We start from the raw sequence: 21,859 nt of genomic DNA on the forward strand, positions 1-21,859 counted from the left end.
ATCGTTGTGTTTTGTATACATGTTTGTTTTGGGTTTTCCCTTCTATGTCCGTAATAAAGAAGATGAGTGTACATATTCCCGCTGCGTTTTGGTCCTCTCCTTATGACACCCGTGACACTTGGGTACACTGTGGCATCCACCGAGAGGCTCTTGCTGCCAAGGGAATGCCTGACTGCTTGAAAGACGTTTTGGACACTACAGTGAAAATGGTTAACATTGTTAATGCAAGGCCCCTGAACTCTTGTGTATTTTCTGCGCTATGCAATGATATGGGTAGCGACCATGTAACGCGTTTACAACATACAGAAGTGCGCTGGTTATCAAGGGGAAAAGTATTGACACGTTTTTTTTAATTGAGAGACGAGCTTAAATTTTCTTTACTGACCATAATTCTCACTTGTCTGACCGCTCGCATGATGACAAGTTTCTCATGCGAAAGACCTATCTGGATGATGTTTTTTCTCACCTGAATGATCTGAATCTAGGATTACATGTACTCTCCGCAACTATATTCAATCTGTGGGACAAAATTGAGGCTATGATTAAGAAGTAGAAGCTCTTCTCTCTCTGCATTAAGAAGGACAACGCACAGGTCTTTCCATCATTGTATGATTTTTTGGTGTGCAAATTAACTCAAGCTTACGGACAATGCCAAATGTGATATAGCGAAGCACCTGAGTGAGATGGGTGCGCAATTACACAGGTACTTTCCCGAAACAGATGACACAAACAACTTTCATGCCCTGCCTCCAGTCCACTTACCAATATCTGAACAAGAGAGCCTCTTCGAAATTTGAATTTAATCAGAAGCCACTGTCAGATTTCTGGATTGGGCTGTGCTCAGAGTATCCTGCCTTGGCAAATCGCGCTGTTAAGACACTGATGCCCTTTGCAACCACGTACCTATGTGAGTGTGGATTCTCAGCCCTCACTAGCATGAAAACTAAATACAGGCACAGACTGTGTGGGAAATGATTTAAGACTGAGACTCTCTCCAATACAATCCAACATTGCAGGGTTATGTGCATCCTTTCCAGCACACCCTTCTCATTAACCTGTGGTGAGTTATTCACAATTTTTGATGAACAAATAAGGTTTTATATGTAAGATGGCTAAATAAAGAGCCAAATTATTGATTATTATATTATTATTTGTGCCCTGGTCCTATAACAGCTCTTTGTCACTTCCCACGAGCCGGGTTCTTATGTTTAATAGATGTATTGTATAGTGTGTGTGTGTGGCAGGCTTACAATGATGGCAAAAAAACATTTGAGAGTGCGCTGACCCTGGTGCTAGAGGGGGTACGCACCTGAAGGTTGAATGTTTGAAGGGGTACGAGACTATAAAAAGTTTGGGAACCATTGCTCTAAAGGAAACAGATCTGAGATAGGCTCACATAGGATTCTGGTGGTCAATTGGTTGTGTAGTAAAACAGTGTAGCAATCTCTCCAACAGTCGCTGAGGTGACCACAAGATTGGTACCCTTTTGAGGTTTCCTCTTCCTGTGATTTGAAGCAACTGGATGCAATGTGAACTGGACGCAATGCTCTCTGAACTTTTGTGCATGTTGTTATTTTGTACGTTTCTGCCAAAGACTGGGTCTGTTGAGTGAGGCATTGTTAGTGGATGGCAGATAAATATCTGGTAATGATCTCATATTCATAATGCATATTAGAAGGACAAGATGAATATGGTACAATATCAGTCAGCTTAAAGAGCGTTATAATGCTTTATGTATATTTATATACAGTATATTATACAGTGCCTTCAGAAAGTATTTGACCACTTTACTTTTTACACATTTTGTTGTGTTACAGTCTGCCTTTAAAATTGATTCAATTGAGATTTTTGTCACTGGCCTACACACAATACCCAATAATGTCCAAGTGGAATTATGTTTTTATACATTTTTACAAATGTATTAAAAATGAAAAGCTGAAATGTCTTGACTAAATAAGTACTCAACCCCTTTGTTATGGCAAGCCTAAATAAGTTCAGGAGTAAACATTATAAATAACAAGTCACATAATAAGTTGCATGGACTCACTCTGTGTGCACTAATAGAGTTTAACATGATTTTTTAATGACTACCTCATCTCTGTACCCCACATATAATTATCTGTAAGGTCCCTCAGTTGAGCAGGGAATTTCAAACACAGATTCAACCACAAAGGCCGGGGAGGTTTACCAATGCCTCACAAAGAAGGGCACCTATTGGTAGATGGGTAAAAAAAAGAAGACATTGAATATCCCTTTGAGCGTAGTGTATTTATTAATTGCACTTTGCATGGTGTGTCAATACACCTAGTAACTACAAAGATACAGACGTCCTTTCTAACAATTGCCGGAGAGGAAAGAAACCGCTCAAATATTTCACAATGAGCCCAATGGTGACTTTAAAACAGTTACAGAGTTTACTGGCTGTGATAGGAGAAAACTGAGGATTGGTCAACATTGTAGTTACTCCACAATACTAACCTAATTCACAGAGTGAAAAGAAGGAAGCCTGTACAGAATAAAAATATTAAAAAACATGCATCCTGTTTGCAACAAGGCACTAAAGTAATACTGCAAGAAATGTGGCAGAGCAATTAACTTTTTGTCCTGAATACAAAGTGTCATGTTTGCGGTAAATCCAATACAACACATTACTGAGAACCACTCTCCATATTTTCAAGCATAGTGGTGGCTGCATCATGTTATGGGTATGCTTGTAATCGTTAAAGACTGGGGAGTTTTTCAGGATAAAAAAGAAACGGAATGAAGCTAAGCACAGGTGAAATCCTACAGAAAAACTTGGTTCAGTCTGCTTTCCACCAGACACTGACAGATTAATTCACCTTTCAGCAAAATGTGGAATAAATCAAGAAGTATGAACAGGCTACTTTCTAAAGGCATATAGTGCATTCGGAAAGTATTCAGACCCCTTGACTTTTTCCACATTTTATTACATTACAGCCTTATTCTAAAATGTATTAAATTAATGTTTTTCCTCATCAATCTACACACAATACTTCGTAATGGCAAAGTGAAAACAGGTTTTGCGAAATTTGAGCAAATTTATAAAAAGTTAAAAACAGAAATACCTTATTTACATAGGTATTCAGAATACATTTATCTCAGGTGCATCCTGTTTCATCCTTGAGAAACATCTACAACTTGATTGGAGTCCACCTATGGTAAATTCAATTGACTGGACATGATTTGGATAGGTACATAGAGTTGAAGTCGGAAGTTTACATACACTTAGGTTGGAGTCATTAAAACTAGTTTTTCAACCACTCCACAAATGTCTTGTTAACAAACTATAGTTTTGGCAAGTCGGTTAGGACATCTACTTTGTGCATGACACAAGGAATTTTTCCAACAATTGTTTACAGACAGATTATTTCACTCATTGTATCACAATTCCAGTGGGTCAGAAGTTTACATACACTAAGTTGACTGTGCCATTAAATAGCTTGGAAAATTCCAGAAAATGATGTCAAGGCTTTAGATGGTTCTGATAGGCTAATTGATGTCATTTGAGTCAATTGGAGGTGTACCTGTGGATGTATTTCAAAGCCTACCTTCAAACTCAGTGCCTCTTTGCTTGACATCATAGGAAAATCAAAAGAAATCAGGAAAAAACTATACACCACCACAGGTCTGGTTCATCATTGGGAGCAATTTCCAAACGCCTGAAGGTACCACGTTCATCTGTACAAACAATAATATGCAAGTATAAACACTATGGGACTACTCAGCCGTCATACCACTCAGGAAGGAGACGCATTCTGTCTCCTAGAAATGAATGTACTTTGGTGCGAAAAGTGCAAATCAATCCCAGAACAACAGCAAAGGACCTTGTGAATATGCTGGAGGAAACAGGTACAAAAGTATCTATATCCACAGTAAAATGAGTCCTATATCGACATAACCTGAAAGGCCGCTCAGCAAGGAAGAAGCCACTGTTCCAAAATTGCCATAAAAAAGCCAGACTAAGGTTTGCAACTGCACATGGGGACAAAGATTGTACTTTTTGGAGAAATGTTCTCTGGTCTGATGAAACAAAAATAGAACTGTTTGGCCATAATGACCATCGTTATGTTTGGAGGAAAAATGGGGAGGCTTGCAATCCGAAGAAAACCATCCCAACTGTGAAGAACGGGGTTGGCAGCATCATGTTGTGTAGATGTTTTTCAGTGGCAGGGACCTGACAGAGCTTGAGAGGATCTGCAGAGAATGGGAGAAACTCCCCAAATACAGGTGTGCCAAGACTCAAGGCTGTAATCGCTGCCAAAGTTGCTTCAACAAAATACTGAGTGAAGGGTCTGAATACTTATGTAAATGTCATATTTCAAAAAATGTTATACATACATTTGCAGTAATTTCTAAAAACCTGTTTTTGCTTTGTCATTATGGGGTATTGTGTGTAGATTGATGAGGGACATTTTTTTTAAAATTTCATTTTAAAATAAGGCTGTAATGTAACAAAATATGGAAAAAGTCAAGGAGTCTGAATACTTTCTGAATGCACTGTATATGGAGCAAATATATATGCATTATATACAGTTGAAGTCGGAAGTTTACATACACCTTAGCCAAACACATTTAAACTCAGTTTTCCACAATTCCTGACATTTAATCCCAGTAAAAATTCCCTGTCTTAGGTCAGTTAGGATCACCACTATATTTTAAGAATGTGAAATGTCAGAATAATTGTAGAGAGAATTATTTATTTCAGCTTTTATTTCTTTCATCACATTCCCAGTGGGTCAAAAGTTTACCTACACACAATTAGTATTTGGAGCCTTCCACAAGCTTCCCACAATAAGTTGGGTGAATTTTGGCCCATTCCTCTGACAGAGCTGGTGTGACTGAGTCAGGTTTGTAGGCCTCCTTGCTCGCACACGCTTTTTCCGTTCTGTCCACAAATTTTCTATAGGCTTGAGGTCAGGGCTTTGTGAATGGCCACTCCAATACCTTGACTTTGTTGTCCTTAAGCCATTTTGCCACAACTTTGGAAGTATGCTTGGGGTCAATGTCCATTTGGAAGACCCATTTGCGACCAAGCTTTAACTTCCTGACTGATGTCTTGAGATGTTTCTTCAATATATCCACATCATTTTCCTACCTCATGATGCCATCTATTTTGTGAAGTGCACCAGTCCCTCCTGCAGCAAAGAACCCCCACAATATGATGCTGGCTTTTCTAGAGAGACATATCAGTTGCATCATTTTATGGATTGTATTCATTATGCTCTCTAGCCTTTATGTCATATTTTGTGTTTATACTGTATGTGTGATACATGCACTGTGATTAATTTATGAATAAGTTCAGCTACATGAAGAAGTTAATGGAAATCGTTACCAAAATATCCTTTTGAATGAAATACAATGTGTGTAATGAATGCGTAAATCACAAAGTGCAACTATCCCCATCTCAATGAACTTACTAATTGTAGCCTACAAGATTATATACAGTAATCACGTGAGGCATTTTGTGTAATTTACATACCCGTTCTAGAGGTGGGTGTATCATCATCACCGTTCCAAGGAGAACTCATGTGCAACTGTTTTGCAGGAAGTTGATGCAAGTCTGAACATTGCTGTCAAGACACGGATTTGTCGATTTAATCCACTAAAGGTTAGTCTAATTCTTTAAACTAATTGTTGTTATTATTGGACTTTTGTACAATTTTCTGTCGCATATCCTAAAATAGTTGAAAAGGCTACAGAAGTTAAAAGGCTACAGAAGTGAAGACTACTGATTTGACAAACAGAGCACATTATAGGGCCTTGAGATAGAGTGCACTTCTTTAGCCTTTTAAAAGTGGCATGTACTGAGAGATGAGTGTCACTCACTCTGACTGCAGTCAATGTAAGCCATACTTTCAGTCCAAGTCTATTTTGCATGTAGTTGCCTCAAGATATATTTTATTTAACTTAAATAATGTATCACATTGACGTTGCAATGTTGCTCTGGTGTCATAGGATCTGCATTTGATACCTGGCTACAAGACATCTCAAAGTTTGAGTCAACTGGAAAACTATATTATATTTGACATCATCTTGCATCATTAATGATTAAATATTAAGAATTTGTGATATTACTGTGAACTCATTATCTATTGCCTTTATAGCCTTGTATTGTAATAAGGGTCATCTAAAGGAGACCAAAATGTGGCGTGTGAAGTGCTCATATTATTTTTAATGAAAACACTTTGCAAAATAACAAAAACGACCAACAACAGTCCCGTCAGGTACAAACAACGAAACGGAAAACAACCACCCACAAAACCCCATGAAAAACAGGCTGCCTAAGTATGGCTTCCAATCAGAGACAACGAAAAACACCTGCCTCTGATTGGAAACCATACCCGGCACCAACATAGAAAATACAACATAGAACGACAATCTAGACAACCCACCTAGAAAACAGAAAACCCAAAATACATAGACAAAAACACCCCCCTGTCAAACCCTGACCAAACTACTATGGAAAAATGACCTCATACTAAGGTCAGAACGTGACAAGTATCTATACATAATTGAATAGTCAATAAGGTACTGTACTGTAATTGCAAAAGTGACACATTGAAAATAGTTTTCTCTGCTAAGGATTACTAACATGTCCCCTATGTGTGTGTCCAGATGAGTTCCACAGATACCAATGCCGAGAGCGACGGCCCCATCCCCAAGGGGGCCAGACTGAGCCGGGACGTCGCAAACCTGGACACCATCCCCCCAGGCACCCTCAGTAAGGTACACCTGCTGCCTCCACGGGACGTCCCATTGAGACACACATAACCTCTGACCTTTCTCCTCTTATACTAGACCTGGGTTTAGATATATGTATTTGATTATTTGTTATTTAAATACTCATTTTCTGTGTATTTGAGTATTTTCTAATAATGTGGCCCGAATCAACTACTTCTATTGGAATAGAATAGTTTCTTATAAATGAAAGTATTTTCAAATACCTATTTGAGTATTTTCAAATACTTTCCATTTGTATTTCCAGACACGTTCCAATATTAAACTACGTGTTTTTTCAAATAGAAATATCTAAATGCTTACTTTCTAATGTTTTTCTAAGTAATTGAAATACCCTAAACAGTATTTGAACCCAGGTCTTATACACAGTAGAGGGGACTTATTTGAGTGTGCTCTGTCTAATGTCTCAAGGCACTTGTATTGATATCTCATAGTTTGAACATAATCACATTCCTCTTTGTCTCTCTGGTTCTAATAGCTAGTCCCCTCACAGCGTAACCCATAATAATGCCTCATCGCTTTTGTCCACATTTTGAAAAGGTGTATGGGAACACTGATTAAGTACAAGAGGATAATTTATGTGACATGTGACGTGTGTGTCTGTTCTGGTTTGGCGTCTCTCTCCTGGCTTTGTTTATGTGTTTTATCCAATCAATGGCATCTTTCTTGATGTTATGATTCCACTGTACAGTAGGTGTTTGTGAAAAATGCAATCATATTTCTTAAAGTGGTTGCAATTATAGTGCTATCAAGTCTAAACCCATCAAATAATCAAAATGAACCACATTGTCATAGTCATGGAGGAACTGAGGCTGCTGTTATCATGCAGAGACAGGAGACACTGATCTACCGGCATGATCTCTACCTCAGCCTTGCTGACCCCTGCCAGGGCATATTTCACAACAGCCTTAAACTGAGCCTGAGTGAGAGAGAAAGGGGCGGGGGGAGAGAAAGAGAGGAAGGCCCCAAACATTTAAGGAAGAGGAAAAGAGAAGCACGTAGAGGTGCAATTGTGTCTAATAATGTGTTAATGACAGACTACGTTCGACCAAACAAGCTTTCTTCCTGTGGAATGGACCGTTTCCTATTTTGCCCGTTTTTTGGTTCAGGTTACACCCCTGTTGACATTAGTCAGTGCTGAAAGTTGTCAATGACATTACAATTCTAATTTTTATTTTACCAGGTTAGTGTCATTGAGATAAAATCTATTTTGCTAGAGGGCCCTGAATGAACATGGGTAAATAAAATGGCCCACCTGGATGCATTAAGATGTACATATATTGTAAATAATGTGCACTTTTTCCCAGTAATTATGTTTTATTGTTACATACACTGGATAGGTAAAGTGAAATGTGTTGTTTTACTTGGTCAGCCATAGTAGTACGGCATTCCTGGAGCAAATTGGGTTTAAGTGCCTTGCTCATGGGCACATCGACAGATTTTTTTGTTCACCTTGTCAGCTCCCAATGCTCTAACCGCTAGGCTACCTGCCGTACCTTGGTTTCTCCAGACAATATATCTGTGTCATCATTATCGGCTTTACAACATTTATTTAAGATTACAGTACAACGTTTCATGAAGGGAACATAAAAGGAGGATTATATCATCTTGTGAATCATCCAGTAAAGTTAACATGATATATTTCTTCAACTGGAGATGTAATATTACAGACAGAGAATTGCTATGTTGTGGACAGCTGATGGACATTGCCACCTTGTGGGGAAACCTGCCTTTCTTCGTGCTGGCTATATTGGTCATCTTGATTTACACACCATAATGTCACTGGTTATGGGGAGTATCTTTACCCTAGATGACATTGACAATGCTATCCTTCCCCTGAAATTGAAATATCCATTTGGGTTGGGATAAATTCCATTTCTATTTAGTCAATTCAGAAAGTAAACTGAAATTCGAATTCCTATTTTCGTTATTGAAAAGCAATTTTAGTTTAAACTTTCTGAATTTAAATGGAATTGACCCCTGATATCAATCCGTCTCATAGGTAGAAGAGTGTCTGCAGCCTTTCCGTCTCTCTGTGGAGAAGCTGCAGGACGTGTCATCTCGCCTGAGGAAGGACCTGATCAGAGGGCTGGGCAAACACACACACTGCCGGGCACCCGTCAAGATGCTGCCCACCTTTGTGAGGGCAACACCTGATGGGAGAGGTACAGTACTGTAATCTGTATTCCTTAAAGACTCTCCATAGTATGCACTAGTGATCGAGGGTATGGCCCTTTGTTGAGGCCTGTACTTTAGTAACCTAATTCATTAAACTGTAGGTATACCATTCACCAGACAGCCTCTCACCCAGACTGAGGTGCCGAGTCTGAAATGAATCTATAGACCCCAACACACTTCTTCATGTCCTCTTCCACTGTAGATATGATGGGTTATTGATCATTGATTTTGGACTGAGCAAATTGGCCAACAGTAAAAATGTTCCTTTAATTGATTGGTCCCCACAGAGAAGGGGGACTTCCTGGCTCTGGACCTGGGCGGGACTAACTTCCGGGTGCTGCATGTTCGTGTGGTGGAGGAGATGCAGAAGCTCCTGAAGATGGACAGTAAGATCTGTGCCATCCCCCAGGAGATCATGCTGGGGACGGGAGAACAGGTGTGTGTGTTTGGGATTTACATGTTTGTACAGCTGATCTCATCCCACCCCTCCCATGGGGCGGTCATTCTCTAACCCCAGGTGGGAACAGTGCATGTAAATCCCTATGATGTTACAATTTCTTACTTTGTAAACATTGACTTTCAATGGTTCATTAAATCTAACTTCAACTACAAATATTGAACATTAGCTGGGAAACCGGCTGTCTGTCAGCCACAAAATCCCACTTAAACTGAGAATTTAACATGGACATACTCATGTGAGAATAAACCACTTCATATTTTACTGTACTTAATGATGATTTAAGAGTAACCTTGTTTGATAAAATGCAACAACAGAAACCAGAACTATTCTGGATTAGTGATTAACTGGAACGCTATTCAGTAAATAAGGGTTCCTGGTTGCAGGTTTTATTTCCAAATCTTGAAAGACGCATTAAGAGAAGTTGTATAATTGAGAGATTTTTGTTTTGTGTTTCAATTGTTTTTTTTATATCACTAGGAATGCAAATGTACTGTTTATGTACGTATGTACAGTACCAGTCAAGAGTTTGGACACACCTACTCATTCAAGGGTTTTTCTTTATTTTGACTATTTTCTACATTGTAGAATAATAGTGAAGACATCTAAACTATGAAATAACACATAAGGAATCATGTAGTAAACAAAAAAGTGTTAAACAAATTCAAATATATTTTATATTTGAGATTCTTCAAAGTAGCCACCCTTTGCTTTGATGACAGCTTTGCACACTCTTGGAATTCTCTCAACCTCACCTGGGTTGCTTTTCCAACAGTCTTGAAGGAGTTCCCACATATGCTGAGCACTTGTTGGCCTACTGTAATAAAGTCTGTGTGAGCTGGTGTGGAGGAGTCAGGAGCAGGACAGCAGATATGAGTAAAAAACGTATTTACTCAAAATACAAACAAATACAACGCAATAATGCGAGCCCACAATAACGGACCGTATTACAAACAAACATGGGGGAACAAAGGTTTAAATAATGAACAAGTAATTGGGGAATTGAAACCAGGTGTGTTAGACAAAGACAAAACAAATGGAAAATGAAAAGTGGATCGGCGATGGCTAGAAGGCCGGTGACTTCGACCGCCGAACGCCACCCGAACAAGGAGAGGGACCGACTTCGGCGGAAGTCATGACACTACCCTCCCCTTGACGCGCGGCTCCAGCAGCGCGCTGACACCGACCTCGGGAACGACCCGGAGGACGAGGTGCAGGGCGATCCGGATGGAGATGGTGGAACTCCCGCAGCAACGAAGGGTCCAAGACGCCCTCCACCGGCACCCAGCATCTCTCCTCCGGACCGTACCACTCCCACTCCATGAGGTACTGAAGGCCCTCGCCCGCCGCCTCGAGTCCAGGATGGCTCGAACAGAATATGCCAAGGGGGCGGAGGAACTTCCCACACCTCAGACTCCTGGAGTGGACCAGCCACCACCGGCCTGAGGAGAGACACATGGAACGAGGGATTAATACGGTAATCTGGGGGAAGCTGTAACCTGTAGCATACCTCATTCAGTCTCCTCAGGACTTTGAATGGCCCCACAAACCACGGACCCAGCTTCCGGCGGAGGGGCAGATTTCGGGTCGAGAGCCATACCCGGTTCCCTGGTGTGAACACCGGGGCCTCACTGCGGTGGCGGTTGGCGCTCGCCTTCTGCCACCTCACGGCCCGTTGCAGGTGTACATGGGCGGACTCCCAGGTCTCCTCTGAGCGTTTAAACCATTTGTCCACGCAGGAGCTTCGATCTGGCTCTGATGCCAAGGTGCCAGAACTGGCTGATACCCCAGGACGCACTGGAAGGGAGAGAGGTTAGTGGAGGAGTGGCGGAGTGAGTTTTGGGCCATCTCTGCCCAGGGGATGAATGCCGCCCACTCTCCTGGCCGGTCCTGGCAATATGACCTCAGAAACCTACACACATCCTGGTTTACTCTCTCCACCTGCCCGTTACTCTCGGGGTGAAAACCTGAGGTGAGGCTGACCGAGACCCCCAGACGTTCCATGAATGCTCTCCAGACCCTGGACGTGAACTGGGGACCCCGATCAGAGACTATGTCCTCAGGCACCCCGTAGTGCCGGAAGACGTGAGTGAACAGGGCCTCCGCAGTCTGTAGGGCCGTAGGGAGACCGGGCAAAGGGAGGAGACGGCAGGACTTAGAAAACCGATCCACAACGACCAGGATCGGGGTGTTGCCCTGTGAGGGAGGAAGATTCGTCAGGAAGTCCACCGACAGGTGCGACCACGGCCGTTGTGGAACGGGTAGGGTTTGTAACTTCCCTCTGGGCAGGTGTCTGGGAGCCTTGCACTGGGCACACACCGAGCAGGAGGAAACATAAACCCTCACGTCCTTGGCCAAGGTGGACCACCAGTACTTCCCACTAAGACAACGCACTGTCCGACGGATGCCAGGATGACCAGAGGAGGGTGAGGTGTGTGCCCAATAAATCAAACTGTCGCGGACAGCAGACGGAATGTACAGACGCCCAGCTGGACACCGGAGAGGAGTGGGCTCTGTACGTAACGCCCGCTCGATGTCCGCGTCCAGCTCCCACACCACCGGTACCACTAGGCAAGAGGCCGGGAGTATGGGAGTGTGATCCATGGACCGCTCCTCTGTGTCATACATCCGGGACAGTGCATCTGCCTTAGCGTTCTGGGAAACTGGTCGGTAGGACAGGGTGAACACAAAACGGGTAAAAAACATGGCCCACCTTGCCTGGCGAGGGTTCCGTGGTCAGTCCAGATGAGAAAAGGGTGTCTCGCCCCCTCAAGCAAATGTCTCCACGCCTTCAGAGCCTTGACAACAGCCAACAGCTCCCGATCCCCCACATCATAGTTTTGCTCCGCCGGGCTGAGCTTCTTCGAAAAGAAGGCACGGGGCGGAGCTTCGGTGGCGTACCCGACCGCTGAGATAGCACGGCTCTTATCCCAGCCTCGAACGCGTCCACCTCCACTATGAACGCCAAAGTTTAAAAGTTTACATAGTTATAGATCTCATTTTTTATACAATTTCATTTTGGACACAGTATAGTAGTTCTTCCCAGTCAGCACAAAGTGACTACTACAGATACACTGTATCTGTCGGATGAGCCAGCACGGGAGCCGAGGTAAACAGAGCCTTCAGGTGACCAAAAGCCCTGTCCGCCTCAGCCGACCACTGCAGTCACACCGGTCCCCCCTTCAGCAGTGAGGTAATGTGAGCCACTACCTGACCAAAACCCCGGATAAACCTCCGGTAATAGTTGGCAAACCCTAGAAACCGCTGCACTTCCTTTTCCGTGGTGGGAGTCGGCCAATTACGCACGGCTGAAATGCGGTCACTGTCCATCTCCACCCCTGAAGTGGAAATGCGGTAGCCTAGCAAGGAGACGGACTGTTGGAAGAACAGACATTTCTCAGCCTTGACGTACAGGTCCTGCTCCAACAGTCAACCAAGCACCCTGTGCAGCAGGGACACATGCTCGGTGCGTGTAGCGGAGTATATCAGAATGTCGTCGATATACACCACTACACCCTGCCCGTGCAGGTCCCTGAAAATCTTGTCAACAAAGGCCTGGAAGACTGATGGAGCATTCATCAACCCGTACGGCATGACGAGGTACTCATAGTGCCCTGAGGTGGTACTAAATGCCGTCTTCCACTCGTCCCCATCCCGGATACACACCAGGCTGTAAGCACTCCTGAGATCCAATTTTGTGAAGAAGCGCGCCCCGTGCATTGACTCGATCGCACTGGCAATGAGAGGCAGCGGGTATCTGTACCTCACTGTGATCTGATTGATACCCCGATAGTCAATACACGGGCGCAGACCTCCATCCTTCTTCTTCACAAAAAAGAAACTCGAGGAGGCAGGTGAAGTGGAGGGCCAAATGTATCCCTGCCCCAGGGATTCGGAGACATATGTTTCCATAGCCGCCATCTCCTCCTGTGACAGAGGATACACGTGACTCCTGGGAAGTGCTGTGTCTACCAGGAGATTTATCGCACAATCCCCTCGTCGATGGGGTGGTAATTGAGTTGCCTTCTTCTTACAGAAGGCAAGAGCCAAATCGGCATATTCCGAGGGGATGCGCATGGTGGAGACCTGGTCTGGACTCTCCACCGTAGTCGCACCGATGGAAACTCCGACACACCTCCCTGAGCACTCTTGTGACCACCCCTTGAGAGCCTTCTGTTGCCACGAAATAGTGGGGTCATGACAGGCCAACCAGGGTAGGCCCAGCACCACGGGAAATGCAGGAGAATCAATAAGGAAGAGACTGATTCTCTCCTTGTGACCCTCCTGCGTAACCATGCTTATTGGAGCGGTGGCCTTCCTAATCAGCCCTGACCCTAATGGTCGACTATCTAGGGCGTGCACAGGGAAGGGCATATCTACAGGAACAAGGGGGATCCCTAAACTATGAGCAAATGAACGGTAAATAAAATTCCCAGCTGCGCCTGAATCTACGAGCGCCTTATGCTGGGAATGCAAGGAAAACTCAGGAAATTTGATAAACACATACATGTGAGCAACAGGGGGCTCTGGGTGAGCCTGGTGCCGACTCACCTGGGGTGACACGATAGTGCCCTGCCTGCTGCCTCGACTCCCTGAGGAACCCCCCCCAGCACCGACCAGCAGTGTGCCCTCTGCGGCCACAGATGGTGCAGGGATTGGCCCCTCCTCCGGTCGCCCTAAATGCAGCACCTCCTAGCTCTATGGGCGTCGGATCAGAGGTGCTGGGGGATGGAACTGACGGGCCCCGATCCGGACGTCCGCGGGTGGCCAGCAGGTTGTCCAGCCGGATGGACAGGTCCACCAGCTGGTCCAACGTGAGGGTGGTGTCTCGGCATGCCAACTCCCGATGGACGTCCTCGCGCAGACTGCACCGGTAGTGATCGATCAGGGCCCTGTCATTCCATCCTGCGCTGGCGGCCAGGGTTCTGAAGTCCAAAGCGAAATCCTGCGTGCTCCTCATCCCCTGCCTCAGGTGGAACAGACGTTCACCTGCCGCTCGACCATCAGGCGGGTGGTCGAAAACTCCCCAAAAGCGGCGGGTGAACTCTGCGTAATGGTCCAACGCCGCGTCTCCCTCACTCCATACGGCGTTGGCCCATTCCAGGGCTTTACCTGAGAGGCAGGAGACGAGGGCGGACACGCTGTCACATTCCGAAGGAGCCGGGTGGATGGTCGCCAGGTAGAGCTCCAGCTGGAGTAGGAACCCCTGGCATCCGGCAGCCGTCCCATCATACTCCCTCATACTTCATACTTCACCCGCTGGAACCGGGTGAAGGAGGGGTGGACAGTGGAGCCTGCTGTAGTGGGGCTGGGGGAGGCGTTGGAGGACCTCCTTCTCTCTCCCATCTATCCATCGTCTGCAGCACGCGATCCATGGCGGTGCCCAGACGTTGTAACATGGTTGTGTGCTGCTGGACGCACTCTTCAACCGCAAAAGGGGGGTCGTCTGCTCCTGCTGACTCCATTTCAGGTGAGTAATTCTGCAATAAAGTCTGTGTGAGCTGGTGTGGAGGAGTCAGGAGCAGGACAGCAGATATAAGTAAAAAACGTATTTACTCAAAATACAAACAAATACAACGCAATAATGCGAGCCCACAATAACGGACTGTATTACATACAAACAAACGTGGGGGAACAGAGGTTTAAATAATGAACAAGTAATTGGGGAATTGAAACCAGGTGTGTAAGACAAAGACAAAACAAATGGAAAATGAAAAGATCGGCGATGGCTAGAAGGCCGGTGACATCGACCGCCGAACGCCGCCCGAACAAGGAGAGGGACCGACTTCGGCAGAAGTCGTGACACCTTCATTCTGCAGTCCAACTCATCCCAAACCATCTCAATTGGGTTGAGGTCGAGTGATTGTGGAGGCCAGGTCATCTGATGCAGCACTCCATCACTCTCCTCCTTGGTCAAATAGCCCTTACACAGCCTGGAGGTGTGTTGGGTCATTTCCCTGTTGAAAAACAAATGATTGTCCCACTAAGCGCAAACCAGATGGGATGGCGTAACACTGCAGAATGCTGTGGTAGCCATGCTGTTTAAGTGTGCCTTGAATTCTAAATAAATCACAGACAGTGTCACCAGCAAGGCACCATCACACCTCCTCCTCCATGCTTCACGGTGGGAACCACATACTCAGAGATCATCCTTTAGCTACTCTGCGTCTCACAAAGACACGGCGGTTGCAACCAAAAATCTCACATTTGGACTCATCAGACCAAAGGACAGATTTCCATCGGTCTAATGTCCATTGCTCGTGTTTCTTGGCCGAAGCAAGTCTCTTCTTATTATTGGTGTCCTTTAGTAGTGGATTCTTTGCAGCAATTCGACCATGAAATCCCGTTTCACGCAGTCTCCTCTGAACAGTTGATGTTGAGATGTGTCTGCATTTATTTGGGCTGCAATTTCTGAGGCCGGTAACTCTAATGAACTTATCCTCTGCAGCAGAGGTAACTCTTGGTTTTCCTATCCTGGGTCAGTCCTCATTAGTGCCAGTTTCATCATAACACTTGAAAGTTCTTGAAATGTTCTGCATTGACTGACCTTAATGTCTTAAAGTATGATGGACTGTCGTTTCTCTTTGCTTATTTGAGCTGTTCTTACCATAATATGGACCTGGTCTTTAACCAAATAGGGCTATCTTCTGTATACCACCCCTACCTTGTCACAACACAACTGATTGACTTAATGCATTAAGAAGGAAAGAAATTCCACAAATTTACTTTTAACAAGGCACACCTGTTAATTGAAATGCATTCCAGGTGACTACCTCATGAAGCTTGTTGAGAGAATTCCAAAAGTGTGCAAAGCTGTCATCAAGGCAACGGGTGGCTACTTCAAAGAATCTCAAATATCAAATATAAAAACTTTTTGGGTTTCTACATGATTTCATATGTGTTATTTAATAGTTTTGATGTCTTCACTATTATTCTACAATGTAGAAAATAGCAAAAAAATTAAGAAAATCCTTGAATGAGTAGATGTGTCCAAACTTTTGACTGGTACTGTATGTATGTATTTACGTGTGTACAAACTGTATATATATAAACATGATCATTTATTTGGCTACAACAAATGCAATGTCTTATAAGCCAATCTGGGCTGGGTATCCTGAAGATGCATGACACTATAATAAAATAAATCAAATCAAATCATATTCAAGGGAATACATATGGGTGACTCATAAGAGTTGTGACTTTGCCAGGTCTCCTCAGGTTTTGACGGATGAAAGCTATGCTCAGTTTCTAGAGAAAATCTTACGTCTGACAAGCCGCCAACCTTGCTTAATTAATTAAAAGCGAACATCACTTTTTGACAGGAGGAATCACTATCCTTTACCAAGCACCCAAGATATTTGCCATCAATATTACCCTATTAAATAACACTAATGCCACTGTGAGATTTTGACTCATTTGGGATTTCTCTCTTTCTATCTCCAGTTGTTTGACCACATCGCTGCATGCCTGGCTGAGTTCCTGGAGTCTCTGGAGCTGAAGGGTCAGATTCTACCTCTAGGCTTCACCTTCTCCTTCCCCTGCGAGCAGAAAGATATCGACAAGGTCAGTCACACTGCCCCAGAGACACACATACAACAATTATCCATTCAAAAAGGAGAAATCTGCACGCTTCAACACAGCAATTAAAATATAAACTAGGGGGAGGCATCTCATTCAGTCAGGACTGATATGAGTAGGACATTTTTCAACCCGGTCCCCAGTGGAAAGACAATCGAGTAGCATCAAGAATGACATTCAAGGATAGTTATGTTGTGGTTGTCAATTCCAATTTTAATTGTGTAACCCACTGTGTGAGAATACTGTAGCTAATGGGACCTGAACTTCCAGAGCATCCTGATCCACTGGACCAAAGGTTTTAACTGTTCCGGAGTGGTAGGAGAGGACGTTGTGAGGTTACTGAGAGAAGCCATCCACAGGAGAGGGGTGAGTCTATAGGCCTTTTTGAACCATACAACTATAATCATTATTGCAAGATAGAACTATTGCTACTTCTCCCCAAAAATGTTTTACTAAATGAAAAATGTTGAATGTTATTACTACAGTATTATATAGTTAATATTGGCACACAAATGTGTAGTTTACAGAGAGGTACTTGTAACTTTTGCTTGAAGTGGTACCCTCAAACTTCCCTTCCTCTGTCTCTCTCTCTCTCTCTTACTCCCTTAGGATTATGACATTGGTTCTGTTGCCATGGTGAATGACACGGTGGGGACCATGATGAGCTGTGGATATAGGGACCAGAGCTGTGAAATTGGCATGATCATTGGTAGCTAGCACCAAACTTTACTGCAGCCACACTACTGCAACCATTGAATTAGAGAACATAACACAAATAAAAGCATAAGATGAGATGTGTCCCATTTGGCCTAGCAAGTGAAGGAGAGGGTGACTGTAGAAACCATATATAACAGTAATAGTATCATGTTATTACAACACCACATGCATGTAAGTTAGGGATGTCAAGGATAACCATGGAGAGTCATATTTGGGCTCCCAAGTGGCACAACAGTCTAAGGCACTGCATCTCAGTGATAGAGGCGTCACTACAGACCCTGTTTCGATTCCAGGCTGTATCACAACCGGACGTGATTGGGAGACCCATAGGGCGGCGCACAATTGGCCCAGCGTCATCCAGGTTACGGTTTGGCCGGGTTAGGCCGTCATTGTAAATAAGAATTTGTTCTTAACTGACTTGCCTAGTTTAATAAATGTTAAATAAAATACATATATATATCTTGAAACACATCATATAGTTTCTAGCACTTTCACACTGCAATGGCTCCCTCTGCTGGAGATGATGGCAACATGTTTTTTTGTGCGTGCATGTGCCTATGTGTTTCTGTCTAACATTGTCTTTGCCTCCCCAGGGACGGGGACGAACGCATGTTACATGGAGGAGATCAAAAACGTGAAGAGAGTAGAGGGGGAAGACGGACGCATGTGTATCAACACAGAGTGGGGGGGATTTGGAGACGACGGATCCCTAAAGGACATCCAGACTGAGTTTGACCTGGTGGTGGATCGAGACTCACTCAACCCAGGCGTGCATGTGTATGTGTTTTTAATTAATGAGCAGTTGAAAGTACATAGCTAAAGTACATAAAATACAGCTATGACTGTAACTTCTATGCTTGGCTCTCTTGACTTTACATCCTGGCCCATTTATCGACTCTCTGTTGTATGCTTGTTGTATACTTTACTATCTGTTGTTTGTCCATGTCTGGGTGTCTGTCTGTGTGTCTGTCTCTGTATCCAGCTTTGAGAAGATGATCAGTGGGATGTACCTGGGAGAGATAGCGAGGCTGGTGTTGGTGAAGCTGGCTCAGGACAAGCTACTGTTTGGAGGAGATCTATCAGTGGCCTTGCTCACACAGGACAGCTTTGAGACCAGATTCATCTCCGAGATAGAGGCGTGAGTGACAGACACACCATGCTCTTATGTGTCATATATCTACTTACACAGATCCTAAATATAGCAGTTATTTTTAAATATGAATGTGCTACATAATACAGAAGCTTCCATTGTGTAGCATTGAGAAAAATGAGCTGTCTTTACAACTATATTATTCCATTTACCATCAATAGGCCTTCTCAGTCAGTTTAATCCTTAACAACCTATCTATTTGAAATCCATTTATGTCACTTATATCAGCTTGCATTCATACCAAAGTATATTGATGGATGACTCAACTGATGAGTGTTGCTTGTCTCAGGGAGAACACAGGACTGCAGAAGGCCCAGGAGATTCTGTCAGAGCTGGACCTGCCTGCCGGGCCTGTGGACTGTCAGATTGTGCGTCTGGTGTGCGACTCTCTCTCCACACGCTCAGCCCAGTTGTGTGCCACTGCCTTGGCAACCATTGCCAACCGTATCCGTGTCAACCGTGGACTGGACCATCTAAGCACCACAGTGGGGGTGGACGGCACAGTATACAAGAAACACCCCAAGTATGTTCACCTCAAATAGAAATTGTATGACGTTTTTCACAGGGTTATTTCAGTGAAAAGATACAAATAAATCCTGCTTTTATTTTCTTGTCACTTGTGCTGCCATAATAACTGTGTGGATTTCTTGCCTTATTTTCCTTAGGTGTATTCACAAGTGGCTGAATCTCAATAATATCTCAGTCTTGCCACTATCCTCCCTTCCAAAAGTGAATTATATTCCTCTCTCATCCTTAACCCTACCTTTCCACTCTCTCTATCTAAATGCAGGAATTTCACATGATGGAAGTATTTAATGGAATAAGCTATTTAGTGTCAAGTGAGTTTGTATTTAGTGTCAGGTGAGATTGAACTCTCAGGACCTATGTCAGTGTCAGGTGTCCAGGTAACCATACATTGATTTGACTATCCCCCTGTCTCTCTCAACACGGTCCCTGCTCCCCCCCAGCTTCAGTGAGAAGCTCCAGGAGACCGTACGCATCCTGGCCCCCAAGTGTGATATCACTTTCCTCGTCTCCGACGACGGCAGCGGGAAAGGAGCTGCCATGGTAACGGCAGTGGCACAGAGGCTGGCCATGCAGTCCCGGATACTAGAGGACATCGATGGAGAGGAGGAAGAGGAAGAGCACGAAGAGGAGGATGATGAAAATTAAGCCGTGTATTCGACTAGACAACTTGAAATGCAGTACCATGAAAATGTCCCCCTCAAATGCTTTTGTCATAGACAAAGATTGGAAGGTAGGGGAGACCAGGGAACAAAATAGGAAATAGTGTACTTTTAGTCTTTAGCTTATTTGTGAAAATATTATTTGAGTTAGATTTATAATATTTTTATGCAAACAACATATAGTGCATTTGTAAAAGTATTCAAACGCCTTAACATTTTCCATATTTTGTTGTGTTACAGCTTCATTCTAAAAATGATTACATACCCCATAAGGACAAAGCCAAAACTGTTTTTTTTTTATTTAGCAAATGTATTCAAACAAAAAAACAGAAATATAACTTTTACATAAGTATTCAGACCCTTTACTCAGTACTTTGTTGAAGCAACCTTGGCAGCAATTACAGCCAGGAGTCTTCTTGGGTATGATGCTACAAGCTTAGCACAGCTCTATTTGGAGAGTTTCTCCCATTCTTCGCTGCAGATCCTCTCAAGCTCTGTCAGGTTGGATGGGGAGCGTCGCTGCATAGCTATTTTCAGGTCTCTCCAGAGATGTTCAATCGGGCTCAAGTCCGGGCTCTTGCTGGGCCACTGAAGGACATTTAGAGACGTGCATTGTCTTGGCTGTGTGCTTAGGGTTGTTGTCCTGTTGGAAGGTGAACCTTCGCCCCAGTCTGAGGTCTTGAGCGCTCTGGAGCAGGTTTTCATCAAGGATCACTCTGTACTTTGCTCCGTTTATGTTTCCCTCGATCCTGACTAGTCTCCCAGGCCCTGCCACAGCATGATGCTGCCACCATCATGCTTCACCGTAAGGATGGTATTGGCCAGGTGATAAGCGGTGCCTTGTTTCCTCCAGACGAGACGCTTGGATTTCAGGCCAAAGAGTTCAATCTTGGTTTCATCAGACCAGGGAATCTTGTTTCCCATGGTCTAAGAGTACTTTTGGCAATCTCCAAGCGGGCTGTCATGTGCCTTTTACTAAGGAGTCGCTTTCGTCTGGCCACTCAACCATAAAGGCCTGATTGGTGGAGTGCTACAGAGATGGTTGTCCTTCTGGAAGGTTCTCCCTTCTCCACAGAGGAACTCTGGAGCTCTGTCAGAGTGACCATCGGGTTTTTGGCCACCTCTCTGACCAAGGCCCTTCTCCCCTGATTGCCCAGTTTGGGCGGGTGGCCAGCTCTAGCAAGTCTTGATGGATCCAAATTTCATCCATTTAAGAATGATGGAGGCCACTGTGTTCTTGGGGACTTTCAATGTTGCAGAAATTGTTTGGTACCCTTCCCCAGATCGGTGCCTCAACACAATCCTGTCTCAGAGCTCTATGGACAATTCCTTTGACCTCATGGCTTGCTTTTTGCTCTGACATGCACTGTCAACTGTGGGACCTTATATACACTGCGTGCACAATTATTAGGCAAATTGTATTCCTCTGGATTAATTTTATTGTTGAACAAACACAATGCTCTCAGTGTAACGGCTGTCTACGGAAGAAGTGGACCAAAATGCGGCGGAGTTAGGGTTCGTCATTTTTAATGTCACGAACACTATGCAATTCACAAAACAACAAAACTGACAGCCAACACAGTCCTGTCAGGTGCAACAACAGTGACAAGAACAATTACCCACACCACACAACGGAAACGTAGGCAACTTATGTGTGACTCCCAATCAACCACAACCCTCTACAGCTGTGCTTGATTGGAAGTCACACGGCCAAAATTAAATGAAACAATAAAACACTCACTCCCTTCTGCCACGTCCTGACCCAACTACACCCTCTACTGGTCAGGACGTGACAGTACCCCCCCCCTCAAGGTGCAGACCCCGGGATGCACC

At 44.1% G+C, this 21,859-nt stretch overlaps 1 protein-coding gene across 1 annotated transcript; it reads left to right on the top strand.

Annotated features, from left to right (window-relative positions):
* Window positions 1-1,037: 1,037 nt before the first annotated feature.
* LOC106568009 (hexokinase-2) lies at window positions 1,038-20,235 on the top strand. The gene is made up of 12 exons (XM_014137989.2): window positions 1,038-1,060; window positions 5,567-5,629; window positions 6,637-6,747; window positions 8,762-8,924; window positions 9,225-9,373; window positions 16,838-16,957; window positions 17,243-17,338; window positions 17,582-17,681; window positions 18,283-18,466; window positions 18,672-18,827; window positions 19,129-19,362; window positions 19,808-20,235. The coding sequence occupies exons 3-12, from the start codon at window positions 6,637-6,639 to the stop codon at window positions 20,010-20,012; spliced, it is 1,518 nt and encodes a 505-aa protein (XP_013993464.1). The 5' UTR covers window positions 1,038-1,060; window positions 5,567-5,629; the 3' UTR covers window positions 20,013-20,235.
* Window positions 20,236-21,859: the final 1,624 nt, after the last annotated feature.

This window comes from Salmo salar, chromosome ssa13, assembly GCF_905237065.1.
Source record: "Salmo salar chromosome ssa13, Ssal_v3.1, whole genome shotgun sequence".
In the NCBI taxonomy this organism is placed as follows: Eukaryota; Metazoa; Chordata; class Actinopteri; order Salmoniformes; family Salmonidae; genus Salmo; species Salmo salar.

Coding starts and splice junctions, on each gene's coding strand:
- LOC106568009 (XM_014137989.2), top strand. CDS start 6,637: ATGAGTTCCACAGATACCAATGCCGAGAGCGACGGCCCCATCCCCAAG. Junction 6,748..8,761: donor CCCCAGGCACCCTCAGTAAG/GTACACCTGCTG, acceptor TCCGTCTCATAG/GTAGAAGAGTGTCTGCAGCC. Junction 18,467..18,671: donor CTCAACCCAGGCGTGCATGT/GTATGTGTTTTT, acceptor CTCTGTATCCAG/CTTTGAGAAGATGATCAGTG.